This window comes from Ranitomeya variabilis, chromosome 2 (assembly GCF_051348905.1).
Source record: "Ranitomeya variabilis isolate aRanVar5 chromosome 2, aRanVar5.hap1, whole genome shotgun sequence".
NCBI lineage: Eukaryota > Metazoa > Chordata > Amphibia > Anura > Dendrobatidae > Ranitomeya > Ranitomeya variabilis.
Window position 1 is genome coordinate 626,393,218 of NC_135233.1, and position 14,008 is coordinate 626,407,225.

General features: G+C 47.4%; 1 protein-coding gene across 2 annotated transcripts in view; it reads right to left on the minus strand.

Moving 5' to 3' along the window:
• LOC143807461 (anillin-like) overlaps positions 1-14,008 on the minus strand; it is a 58,244-nt gene that overhangs the window by 13,563 nt on the left and 30,673 nt on the right. For both annotated transcript variants that reach the window (XM_077289027.1, XM_077289028.1), the window contains 9 exons: positions 8,862-9,150; positions 8,659-8,776; positions 8,447-8,582; positions 8,199-8,372; positions 710-836; positions 581-629; positions 293-340; positions 179-208; positions 70-91 (listed from right to left, as the gene is read on the minus strand). In XM_077289027.1, the coding sequence (XP_077145142.1) occupies positions 70-91; positions 179-208; positions 293-340; positions 581-629; positions 710-836; positions 8,199-8,372; positions 8,447-8,582; positions 8,659-8,776; positions 8,862-9,150 (993 nt within the window). The remainder of the gene's footprint in view (positions 1-69; positions 92-178; positions 209-292; positions 341-580; positions 630-709; positions 837-8,198; positions 8,373-8,446; positions 8,583-8,658; positions 8,777-8,861; positions 9,151-14,008) is intronic.

A 14,008-nucleotide genomic window follows, 5' to 3' on the forward strand; every position in this document is an offset into this window, starting at 1 on the left:
AGCACTGAGAACAGACCCCCAACCCAAAAGACCCCAGAGAAGCCGCGCAGCCAACAGGTCAGCTCTTACCTGGAGAGTTCAAGGAGGTTTTCTGCAGAAGAAACAGGAGATAGGACGCTTACCTTGATGAAACCACGGGGGAGAAAAAAAACCACAAGCATCAGACCTGGCAACTTACCCGCGAGGACAGGAGTTTCTTGGGTGTGATCTGAGGAGGAGGACAGGAGTTCAGGATTTAAGAACGGCGCATGGTGAGAACACAGTGATGGCGTGACTAACTAGTTCACAGTACCTTGGGCTTCAGAGATCTCCGCTTATCCAGGACATATCCAGATTGTGCCTGGAAAACAATATAGGCCATCATTCAGCGGGACTGGCCCACGTCCCCTCGCCCAGCCCACGTCCCCTCGCCCAGCACACGTCCCCTCGCCCAGCACACGCCCCCTCGCCCAGCACACGCCCCCTCGCCCAGCACACGCCCCCTCGCCCAGCACAGGTCTCCTAACATATGTCCGTCACACACGTCCATAGGCTGCGAGACCGCAGCAGCCCACATCGCCCCCCGCTGAACACTACTCACCAGGCTGTACACTTCAAACTTCACTCTGAAGTCTGCGGAGGTGTCTTTCCTGTGCAGGAGAGAGGAGACATAATGACTGCTGGGGCCCAGGGTGCAGATCCTGGCAGACCAGAGCGTCGCTGCACTTACAGGGTAATGCTTGTAGGGAATGTGATAGTGTCCCCGGTGTGCGCATCAGAAGTGCTGGCCAGAGGCGTAGCCACCACGTCGTAGGCCCCATAACGGATCAGAAGGAGGAAGTAATGGCCAGCAGGCCCTGAGGAGATAAAGCCAGAGAGATGATGACACCATAAGGTGGGTAAACCCCCTGTCAGTAGGTAAGGGGCAACCAGAATGGACCCAGGGGGAGGAGACAAGGAGCAGCAAGCAGTGTCCCCACTGCACTTGGCACGTCATCATGATGAGGGTATCCCTACCGGAAGGGGAGGTGATGACAGACATAAAGGAACCCTGGAGAAAGAGGAGGCGATGACCAAAACAAAGGGGTAGGGGAATCCCAGAGGAAAAGGAGGCAACGACAGACTAGGGGATCCCGGGAGGAGGCGGTTGTCTTTTCATGAGAGGATGTGGCCTCCAACTTGCTCACACTGGTGACTGGTCTATAAGCGATGCAGAGATTTCCCAGAACTGTACATTTCCTGGCAGGGGAGGTTGTGATGGCTGCCTTAACCAACATTATTCTTTGGTAAGTATACTGTGCTGAAAAATAAACTGAGAAAAGGAAAAACAAGAATATCCAGGAATTCTGACTGCGTTTTGTTTTTCAGTCAGACCGTCTGCCATTACAGGTTGGCGTTATCCTATGGGTCGATACAATTACAGCAATACAAACTGATAGAGCCTTCATTATGGGGCAGAGCGTTCGCTGGTGTGGTTATACCGTATAAATCTCCTAGCAGCATCATCAGGGGATGAAACATATTGGGGGCCGCTGGTGCCAGGTGTTGTCCTATTCTGTCAATACCTATCAGCACCCGGGCACTATACATCATATAAATTAGCATAAAATAACTGCAGACTAGAGACAGATCAGAGACAAAACCTTTTATATCCTTTGTATAGTCTTTATTTTAATAGAAATAAGTTACATTTTCTGGTCTCCTCGTGTGGGTTTATTTGGGGGTTCTCCCTAATTTGGAATAAATATATAAATCTCCCTCCACAGACAGTCATGGTTCCTCTACTAGTTTTGGTTATATAGTGTGTAATACAGCTCGTTATGGCAGTGATTATTATTAACAGTATTTTGCATTTTTCTTAGAATACATTTGATAAGAATTTTTGCAGACTAACGTCTATTTCTGAGTGTCAGGCCTGCGAGTGGCGCCCGGAGGGGCTTTATTACAATGTCAGGCACTGCTATAGATTGCAGCATTTAAAGGGTAACACTGGATTAAAGTCATCTCTGATCCACCGCTGCACCAAGGTGTTACCACCGGAAGTCTACAGAGACAGTCCAGATCAGCCCGTGTGGGTATATCATGCTCCAGCCCGGGATGGATCATGTCACCTGCCCATTGGACGGGTATATCCTGCTCCAGCCCGGGATGGATCATGTCACCTGCCCATTGGACGGGTATATCCTGCTCCAGCCCGGGATGGTGTTGTGAATTCTGCTTTTGGGCTCCCTCCGGTGGTTGTAGGTGGTAATGTAGTTGCCCCTGAGTTGCAGTCCTGGTCAGGTGTATCTGCTGATTGCAGTTCTGACTGGGGTATTTAGGCGTGCAGGATTCATTAGTCCTTGCCAGTTGTCAATTGTTGTTGGGAGGTGTTGGACCTCTGCTTGGTTCCTCCTGCCTTTCTGCCAAATCAGCAAAGATAAGTGTGTTTTTTTTTCCTGTGGCACACATGCTATGTGCTTCACAATTCAGTGCTATTCTTTGTGTTTTCTTGTCCAGCTTAGATTGTGTCAGTATTTTCTCAGTCTTGTTGGATTCTCTGGAGTGGCAGATATACATTCCATGTCTTTAGTTAGATTGTGGAACTTTTTGTATTATCTGCTGTGGATATTTTTGGAAGGGTTTGAATACTGACCACTTAGTAATCTGTCCTATCCTTTCCTATTTAGCTAGAGTGGCCTCTTTTGCTAAATCCTGTTTTCTACCTGCGTGTGTCTATTCTTCTCCTACTCACAGTCATTATTCGTGGGGGGCTGCCTATCCTTTGGGGGGTCTGCTCTGAGGCAAGGTAGCATTCCTATTTCCATCTATAGGGGTATTTAGTCCTCCGGCTGTGTCGGTGTCTAGGGTTTGTTAGGCACACCCCACGGCTACTTCTAGTTGCGGTGTTAGTTCAGGATTTGCGGTCAGTACAGGTTCCACCGACTCCAGAGAAAGTTTCATGCGGCTCCAAGGTCACCAGATCATAACAGTACAACTGGCCATTAATGAGTTAAATGCATCTCAGAAGAAGGGAAGAAAGGTGTTGAGCCATTTTTTTTTCTGTAGTCTGTTTTTTCTTTTCTTCCCTCTTTATTTATGGGTGGCTGAGGAGTCTTGTGCCAGCATGGATGTTCAGGAATTAGCTTCTCGTGTAGACCAGCTTGCTGCTAGGGTACAGGGTATTTCTGATTATATTGTTCAGACTCCTGCTTTAGAGCCGAAGATTCCTACTCCTGATTTGTTTTTTGGTGATAGGTCCAAATTTTGGGGTTTTAAAAACAATTGTAAACTGTTTTTTGCTCTGAGACCACGATCCTCCGGTGATTCCATTCAGCAGGTTAAAATTGTCATCTCCCTGCTGCGTGGCGATCCACAGGATTGGGCATTTTCCCTGGAATCTGGGAATCCGGCCTTGCTTAATGTAAATTCCTTTTTTCAGGCTTTAGGATTATTATGATGAACCGAATTCTGTGGATCAAGCGGAGAAAACCTTGTTGGCCCTGTCTCAGGGTCAAGAGGCGGCAGAACTGTATTGTCAGAAATTTAGAAAATGGTCTGTGTTGACTAAATGGAATGATGATGCTTTGGCGGCAATTTTCAGAAAGGGTCTTTCTGAATCCGTTAAAGATGTTATGGTGGGGTTTCCCACGCCTTCCGGTCTGAGTGATTCTAGGTCTCTGGCCATTCAGATTGATCGGCGCTTGCGGGAGCATCAAACTGTGCGCGCTGTGGCGTCGTCCTTAGAGCAAAGTCATTGTGGCGACGCTTCTCATGTCATTTCAGTCTGCCCTAAGCGGACAAAAAGGATCGCTAGTTCATTTACTATCAGTACTGTACAACCTAAATTTCTGTTATCGGTGTCCTTGATCTGCTCATTGTCATCATTTTCTGTCATGGCGTTTGTGGATTCAGGCGCCGCCTTGAACTTAATGGATTTGGAGTTTGCCAGGCGTTGTGGTTTTCCCTTGCAGCCTTTGCAGAACCCTATTCCTTTAAGGGGGATTGATGCTACACCTTGGCTAAAAATAAGCCCCAGTTTTGGACACAGGTGACCATGCACATGGCGCCAGCCCATCAGGAAGATTGTCGAATTCTGGTGTTGCATAATTTGCATGATGTTATCGTGCTGGGTTTCCCGTGGTTGCAGGTACATAATCCTGTGTTGGATTGGAAATCTATGTGTGACTAGTTGGGGTTGTCAGGGGGTTCATAATGATGTTCCTTTGATGTCAATCTCCTCTTCTTCCTCTTCTGAAATTCCAGAGTTTTTGTCTGATTTTCAGGATGTATTCGATGAGCCCAAGTCCAGTTCCCTTCCACCGCACAGGGACTGTGATTGTGCGATTGACTTGATTCCAGGCAGTAAGTTTCCTTAAGGCCAACTTTTCAACCTGTCTGTGCCTGAACATACCGCCATGCGGAGTTATGTTAAGGAGTCTTTGGAGAAAGGGCATATTCGGCCATCTTCTTCACCGTTGGGAGCAGGTTTTTTTTTGTTGCTAAGAAGGATGGCTCCTTGAGACCTTGTATTGATTATCGTCTCTTGAATAAGATCACGGTCAAGTTTCAATACCCTTTACCTTTGCTTTCCGATTTGTTTGCTAGGATTAAGGGGGCTAGTTGGTTTACGAAGATTGACCTTCGGGGGGCATATAATCTTGTTCGTATTAAGCAGGGTGATGAATGGAAAACTGCGTTTAATACGCCCGAAGGCCATTTTGAATACCTTGTGATGCCATTCGGGCTCACTAACGCTCCATCTGTTTTTCAATCCTTCATGCATGATATCTTCCGGACTTATATTGATAAATTCTTGATTGTATATTTGGACGATATTTTGATTTTTTTCCGATGATTGGAAGTCTCATGTGGAACAGGTCAGGATGGTATTTCAGATCCTTCGTGACAATGCTTTGTTTGTGAAGGGGTCTAAGTGTCTCTTTGGGGTGCAGAAGGTTTCTTTTTTGGGCTTTATTTTTTCTCCCTCATCTATGGAGATGGATCCGGTTAAGGTTCAGGCCATTCATGATTGGATTCAACCCACATCCGTGAAGAGCCTTCAGAAATTTTTGGGTTTTGCAAATTTTTATCGCCGGTTCATTGCTAACTTCTCCAGCGTGGTTAAACCCTTGACTGATTTGACGAAAAAAGGCGCTGATGTGGCGAATTGGTCCTCTGCGGCTGTTTCTGCCTTTCAGGAGCTTAAACGCCGATTTACTTCTGCTCCGGTGTTGCGCCAACCAGATGTTTCTCTTCCGTTTCAGGTTGAGATAGATGCTTCTGAGATTGGGGCAGGGGCCGTTTTGTCTCAGAGGGATTCTGTTGGTTCTTTGATGAAACCGTGTGCCTTCTTCTCCCGCAAGTTTTCGCCTGCTGAATACAATTATGATGTCGGCAATCGGGAGTTGTTGGCTATGAAGTGGGCATTTGAGGAGTGGCGACATTGGCTTGAGGGAGCTAAGCACCGTATTGTGGTCCTGACCGATCATAAGAATTTGATTTACCTCGAGTCTGCCAAACGGCTGAGTCCTAGACAGGCTCGATGGTCCTTGTTTTTTTCCCGTTTTGATTTCGTGGTTTCGTATCTTCCGGGTTCTAAGAATATTAAGGCTGATGCCCTTTCTAGGAGTTTTTTGCCTGATTCTCCTTAGGTCCTTGAACCGGTCGGCATTCTGAAAGAAGGGGTGGTCCTTTCTGCCATTTCCCCTGATTTACGGCGGGTTCTTCAGGAATTTCAGGCTGATAGACCTGACCGCTGTCCTGTGGTGAAATTGTTTTTTCCTGACATATGGACTAGTAGAGTGATTTCTGAGGTTCACTGTTCTGTGTTGGCTGGTCATCCTGGTATTTTTGGTACCAGAGATTTGGCTGGTAGGTCCTTTTGGTGGCCTTCGTTGTCACGTGATGTGCGTTTTGTGCAGTCCTGTGGGACTTGTGCGCAGGCCAAGCCTTGTTGTTCCCGTGCTAGTGGGTTACTTTTGCCATTGCCGGTCCCTGAGAGGCCCTGGACGCATATTTCTATGGATTTTATTTCTGATCTTCCGGTTTCCCAGAGGATGTCGGTTATCTGGGTTGTTTGTGACCGGTTTTCTAAGATGGTTCATTTGGTGCCTTTGCCTAAATTGCCTTCCTCTTCAGAGTTGGTTCCGTTGTTTTTTCAGCATGTGGTTCGTTTGCATGGTATTCCGGAGAATATGGTGTCCGACAGAGGTTCCCAGTTTGTTTCTAGGTTTTGGCGGGCCTTTTGTGCTAGGCTGGGCATTGATTTGTCTTTTTCTTCTGCATTTCATCCTCAGACAAATGGCCAGACCGAGCGAACTAGTCAGACTTTGGAGACTTATTTGAGATGCTTTGTGTCTGCCGATCAGGATCATTGGGTGGCCTTTTTGCTATTGGCCGAGTTTGCCCTTAATAATCGGGCTAGTTCGGCTACTTTGGTTTCGCCTTTTTTTTGTAATTTTGGTTTTCATCCTCGTTTTTCTTCTGGGCAGGTTGAGCCTTCTGACTGTCCTGGTGTGGATTCTGTGGTTGACAGGTTGCAGCAGATTTGGGCTCATGTGGTGGAAAATTTGGTGTTGTCTCAGGAGGAGGCTCAACGTTTTGCTAACCGTCGTCGGTGTGTTGGTTCCCGGCTTCGAGATTTGGTTTGGTTGTCTTCCCGTCATGTTCCTATGAAGGTCTCTTCCCGTAAGTTTAAGCCTCGGTTTATTGGTCCTTATAGGATTTCTGAGATTATTAATCCGGTGTCTTTTCGATTGGCACTTCCGGCCTCTTTTGCTATCCATAAGGTCTTCCATAGATCTTTATTGCGGAAATATGTGGTGCCCGTTGTTCCCTCTGTTGATCCTCCGGCCCCTGTTTTGGTTGATGGGGAGTTGGAGTATGTGGTTGAGAAGATTTTGGATTCTCGTTTTTCGAGGCGGAGGCTTCAGTACCTTGTCAAATGGAAGGGTTATGGCCAGGAGGATAATTCTTGGGTTTTTGCTTCTGATGTCCATGCTGCTGATTTGGTTCATGCTTTTCATCTGGCTCGTCCTGATCGGCCTGGGGGCTCTGGTGAGGGTTCGGTGACCCCTCCTCAGGGGGGGGGGTACTGTTGTGAATTCTGCTTTTGGGCTCCCTCCGGTGGTTGTAGGTGGTAATGTAGTTGCCCCTGAGTTGCAGTCCTGGTCAGGTGTATCTGCTGATTGCAGTTCTGACTGGGGTATTTAGGCGTGCAGGATTCATTAGTCCTTGCCAGTTGTCAATTGTTGTTGGGAGGTGTTGGACCTCTGCTTGGTTCCTCCTGCCTTTCTGCCAAATCAGCAAAGATAAGTGTGTTTTTTTTTCCTGTGGCACACATGCTATGTGCTTCACAATTCAGTGCTATTCTTTGTGTTTTCTTGTCCAGCTTAGATTGTGTCAGTATTTTCTCAGTCTTGTTGGATTCTCTGGAGTGGCAGATATACATTCCATGTCTTTAGTTAGATTGTGGAACTTTTTGTATTATCTGCTGTGGATATTTTTGGAAGGGTTTTAATACTGACCGCTTTGTAATCTGTCCTATCCTTTCCTATTTAGCTAGAGTGGCCTCTTTTGCTAAATCCTGTTTTCTACCTGCGTGTGTCTATTCTTCTCCTACTCACAGTCATTCGTGGGGGGCTGCCTATCCTTTGGGGGGGGTCTACTCTGAGGCAAGGTAGCATTCCTATTTCCATCTATAGGGGTATTTAGTCCTCCGGCTGTGTCGAGGTGTCTAGGGTCCGTTAGGCACACCCCACGGCTACTTCTAGTTGCGGTGTTAGTTCAGGATTTGCGGTCAGTACAGGTTCCACCGACTCCAGAGAAAGTTTCATGCGGCTCCAAGGTCACCAGATCATAACAGGATGGATCATGTCACCTGCCCATTGGACGGGTATATCCTGCTCCAGCTCAGGATGGATCATGTCACCTGCCCGTTGGACGGTTATATCCTGCCCCAGCTCAGGATGGATCATGTCACCTGCCCATTGGACGGATATATCCTGCTCCAGCCCGGGATGGATCATGTCACCTGCCCATTGGACGGGTATATCCTGCTCCAGCCGGGATGGATCATGTCATCTGCCCATTGGTGGGTATATCCTGCTCCAGCCAGGGATGGATCATGTCACCTGCCCATTGGACGGTTATATCCTGCCCCAGCTCAGGATGGATCATGTCACCTGCCCATTGGACACATGTGGTTAGAGTCTAGACTAAGAGCCAGGAGGAGATACCTGTTTCCAGGATGGTGGAGCAGACATAATCCACTTTAAGAGGCAGCCGGATGTCAGATATGGTAACAGAGCCACAGCACGGTGTCAGGTCACATTCAGGACTTGATGGCGGCTCTTCTGATCTCCCATCACGGAGCCGTTCCAGCTCCTTCAGAAGAGCGGCCTTCTTCTCACCTAGCCAGGAGAATGGATTACTGAACAGTGAACAGTAGATTTCTGCGCATGGCCTTACTGAAGCGTGGACTCACTGGACAGCAGCAGCAGGCGCTCGGCTTCAGCCTCCTGCCGCGTGCCCTTCCCGTGCTCTGCATCCACGCAGTAGCTCAGGGCGCAGCAGGACTGCTCCACGATGCGCTGCAGAGATGACACCTCCTTACTCAGGATCTATCACAGAAGAATACACTCCAGTTAGGGTCTAGCCTGTCTCTGGGAAGAGCCCAAACCAGCGACACCCTCTCACCTTGATCTTCTCCTTCACATCCACGGGTGCATGGTCCACACGCTGCCTCTTGGGTGCAGGCTTCTGGATGGCTGGCGCTTCATGAACGTTCCTCCGCAGAGTGCGGTAAGCATCAATGCTGTAATGAGAGCAGGAGAGGCAACACTGGACTCAGACCCCTGCATCACAGGACTCGGGATACATAAATCTTAGCTCTGTCATACCTGTAGGGAAGGTGGTCCTCACAGCCCGACACCTCTGGTGTCTCCTCTAGCAGCTCTGGCAAACTAGAGACAACCGAAATGGCACTCAGGGCTGGACTCACTAGGGGGCTGATAGCAGCCTGAAGATCCAATGACTTTGTAAGAGGAGACAGTATTGATATTGGAGGGAGCTCCCCGTCTGGTGCCTCCAAGTCTTCGGCAGCTGCACTTCCATTCAGCACCCCCTCAAATATTTGGTCAATGAGCTCTGAGCTGTTCAGTGTCACACGACGCCCATCAGCCATGACTCCTGCAGGAAGGACAAATGGACAATATGACTACAATGATGTGCATCCTATGATCCATTTTGTGTCTGGTGTTCATCTTGTGTTATAACTCGTGTCATAGTGATTAAAACACTGATGAGCTGAGACGCTTCACATTTCTATTCACGTGCCCCTGAAGTTCCTACTGGCTATATATTTCGGAGGGAACTTTTCTTTCATTTGTGACAATACTTAAGTAGCTTGTATGTGCTAATAAAGCAGAAATCCTGAGTACACCATACAAGGCTTAGCTGTATGGATGTCCTGAGCACTCAAAAAAATCTTACTAATTTGGCATTAAAAAGGCATAGAAGAGTGGCCATCGTTCCCAAATAACTGGTACCTTAACTGGGACCAGATACACATTATACCAGCCGTATCCCAAGTGAGGATGAACCCTCCAGAAAGCGTAAATCTGCAGCATACCAACAATCGTATTCTTACATTCTTGCTTTACTTCTCCTACTCCACACAGGGGGGTAATTTTGCACTAAATTGTCTGTTACAAGAACTGGAGACACCTCTGCCTTTGTGAGTGAGGTGATGGGATCAGTATACGAGGGCGAAATCTAGTGGTACTCCTGTGAAGGGTTAAACTAAGACCAAAACTAAAGGGCTTCATTTGGTGTTGGTGACTCCATATTGTTGTTTACGAGATAAATTCTATTACTAGGCTAAAGTTCACAGTTGTTATTAAAGCCAGATTGTTCTAGTCTGAATAAGATATGAGACTGAGGGTGTATTGTTGTGCAAAGACCTTGACGTACAAGCCGTTTTTTTTTCCTATGCCACGTAGACACGGCCATATATGTAGTTTCCGGTTTTCCTGCATTCTTATAGGTTAAGAACTGTGCGTGTTTTTATACTATTGGTTGAAGTATAACTTGCTAAGATCATGAAAAGTGCGACACAATAAACGGGATTAGGGATTTGCTTTTGATCCTCCCAAACAGACACGTATCCGTCTGGTCATTCTCTGTTGCCAGCAACGCCCTGTGGATCAATTTGAAAATCACTAAGTCAAGTGAAGTGAAGGGTCACTTCAGATCCTCCCCAAACAGCTTGGCGCCCAACGTGGGGCCCCCAAACAAGAACGCTTCGGCCCCCCGGAGGACATCAAGACAAAGGACCCTCGGACCAGACACAGGCACTGGGAATTGGGACTGATCATCCCCCACGACAACCACAGTAAGTTGGCAGTTATACTGTTCAGACTGACTGTTTGGTGTGGTTTTCCCGTGTTTGTTGCTGCCAAGAGGATCTGAGGTTGTCCACGATGGTAGGGTGATTCTTGGGTAGAATCATATAGAGGTGTAGTTCCGTTGGGGGCCCAGTGTTCGAACCGTACCTCATAAGGGACGGACATCCCGGATTGACCAGTGATGTAATTCTCTTTTTAATCAAAATATCCTGAAATCCTGATCACTGTTAGAATCAGGCGTGGTGAGGTGATCGAAGATTGGGTAGGATACGTAACTTAGGAATATATATATTATCCAGAGGTGTCCGGAGGTATAGTCTAAGACGCCCTCCTCCTTTCCCTAAGTACCGTGTTGGAATTTTGGGTTGTCCCAGTGGGGGACAGACCCAGTGGAACAGTCTGAACGGCCGTTCGAGTGCTGTGCACAACTGAAGTAAGGATATTTAGCTCTAAAGGAGAATCATGTTTCCGTGGAAGAAAAAGAACAGTTTGGATTTGTGTGATGGATCTGATACTGTTAGTCTTATGGTTCAAAGATGGGGAAAGAAATTTGTCAGGAATGCAGGAAAAATATTCTCAATCATGGGTTTTCCTGAGAGCGGGAGGCTACAGCCTACGTTATGGGACGAAGGTATTAGAAAGAATAAAGGAAGGTTAACTGAATGGTTTGCTTAAAGACGATGAGGAAATCCGTGGTCTGGCACATGAATTGTGTGATGATTATGTGGAAGTAGAAGAGGAAGTGAAGTCTGGTTGTTTCGGTTATTGTTACGTTAAAAAAGGAAAGCTGTCTACTACTATGACAATTACCTGAGTAAGTGACTGGATGTTTTGTGGTGCAGGAAGGAATTGAGAAAGTGACTGAGGATAATGTGCCAGAAAAACGAACAATAAAAAATGATGATCTGGGACAGGGGGTCTCCCTGTTAGATAATATGGTCCCTTTCCAGGAAATCAAGCCTCTCCTCCCGACTGTAAGCTCCGTGCCCCTCAATCCCAAAGCACCAATATATCCTGGGTTGCCAAAACTCAGGGCGCCCTCACCCTATGATCCTGCCGGGTGGATTTGTGACGTATGCGGAGTTACTAATCCTCAGTGGAGAGAGGTCTGTTACAATTGTGGAGCAAAAAGACTCGGAGTTGTAGCCCCCACCTTTCCCTTGCTTAACGCTGACGGCACTTATTAATCAGCCACCGCCAGCACCAGTCCCTGCTATGCCTAGTATTGCTAGCGGTTATGAGTATCCATCCCCTCCTACTTTAGTTACCCAGTCAGAGACGGGATACACAGAGAAGATAGAAGATTTCCAGGAAATGTATTCCAATGTTATTCCTGGACCCCACTGTCTTGATGTGCTATTTAGGATAGGGACGGGGAATCTTCCGAAGCAGCATGTTGGGGCCATAGTAAATGCCGCAAATAATCAACTCCACCATACTGGAGGACTGGCCGTAACTATTTCACAGAAAGGTGGACCCATGATACAGGAAGAATCTAATTCATATATACAAACGTATGGCCAGGTAGAAACAGGACAGGTCGCAGCAACCAGAGCAGGACAGCTGCCGTGTCAATATGTAATACATGCAGTGGGATCACGATATGATCCTACCAACATTCCTAGCTCCCAACAATTGCTTACTGAGGCTGTCCAGAACACAATCCTGTATGCCTCCTCTGTCCCCCTTCATGCCTCAACGTACAATGGCCATACCATTAATCTCTGCCGGTATCTTTCAATATCGCAGGAAGGATGTCGCCATGGTCACAGTATCAGCAATAGAGCGGTGTATACAGGAAAACACCATAAAATTGGAGGTCCGATTTGTCCTCGATAGCCGCCTAAAAAGCCCATCAGGCAATACAATCTCTAACTGTAACATAGCCTCCTGCCCCGCTTCCGCAGCAGATGCCTCTTGTGCCCGTACTACCGCCACTTCCTCCCGCCCCCGAGTCAGTAATATCAGAGTTTGAAGAGGATGATGAGGAAACTACTCCTGACAGGCCAAAGTATACCCCCTTTTCCCCATCCCAAATAGGCACCCTTTGTAACCAGTTACCCAATCCAGAAACCTCCCCCATGGCCTTCTATAGGCAAATGGCAGCAAAACGAGAGATTTATTCCACTTCCCAAAGAGATCTATTACACTTGCTCCGAGTGAAGGCTGGGGAGGGGTATTTTCCAATTATTGAGGGTGGCATAACCTATAATGGACAGGGGAACATGAGAGTGGTGTTGATTTCTGCAATGCTTCAAAAGTTTGGGCACAAGATAGACTAGCGGACCAAGCTACCTCCCTCACAGATGTCACACAGGACAAGGGGGAGACTGCCGATAAGTTTTATGGGAGTCTTATGGTAGTGTTTAAAGATTTGGGATTCTCACTGTATAATAAAGCCCATTCACACCTTTTTGTGGCAGCTTTAATGTCTGGCCTCAAATCTGAATTTAAATAGGCAATAATGTCAGTTAGACCTGACATTGAGCCTTCCACTCCGGATGATGCATTGAAAATAGTAAAAAGTTTTCAGAAGAATTTAGTCCGCTCTGCATCAGCAGGGAAATTAAAGGTTAAACCAGCAGCTGCAGCGATTCCTGCTCCAACCCCAGCCCCCACCCCAGCTACAAGGACACAACTCATTCCTTATCAGTGGCCTGCGCAGCAGCAGACTCCAGTTCCTGCCCTTCCACCGTACACAAATTCAGTTCCCTACTCTAATATCCCTTCCGACCCTATGTCTGGGAATCCCGCTCCCCAGCCCCTCCGCACCAGTTCTTGCTTGCAGTGCTGGCGCTGTGGCCGACCCGGTCACTTTCAGAAAAATTGTCATACCCCTGCTGACAGATGCTACCCTTAAGTTACCCCTTCCAGTCGCAACTTGAAAACTGGGAACTCTGTGGGATACTCTGGTTACAGACAGCCTCAAAATCCTGATAATCGCCCATACTGAAGGGGTGGCCAACCAGGGTCTGCCGTCACAATGTCCTCCACCAAATCTGGGGCATGCTCATCTGTCACACTTCCTGTCGAGGACACCCTTGTTAAGTTCATGGTAGACACTGGGGCGGCCAATTCCATAATCAAGTCAGATGTACCTACAGATATCCCTATTCCATTCTCAGATCAAGGGCTTGTTTTAATTGGAGTAGATGGCAGATCCAATAAACATACTCTTACAAAACCTATCCCTGTGGGACCTTTTCCTGAAGTTACTGCTCAGTACGTAATCTCCCCTACGTGTCTGGTAAATTTACTGGGGGCAGATTTATTATCACAGTTCCGATCCAGAATACAATTCCAAGATGGTCAGATGGTTCATACATTATATAATCCCTATGCAGATGAAGACAATGAGGAAATCTGTATCCTACACGCCCTTCCTACAGTTATGATGGCCCTGATAGGCCCAGATCCACCCCCAATAATGCCTGAGGACCAGCGACTCACCCCATATCTCTCAGAGATACCACCCAAACTCTGGTCAAAAGGGCCAGATGATCTAGGGAAAATGCCTGTAGAACCAGTAAAAGTGTTTCTCAAACCTGGTGCCCCTTTTCCCAAAGTCCATCAGTACCCTTTGAAACATGATCAGGAGCGGGGGTCTCAAGGGGCAAATACAAACGTTACTCTATAATGGT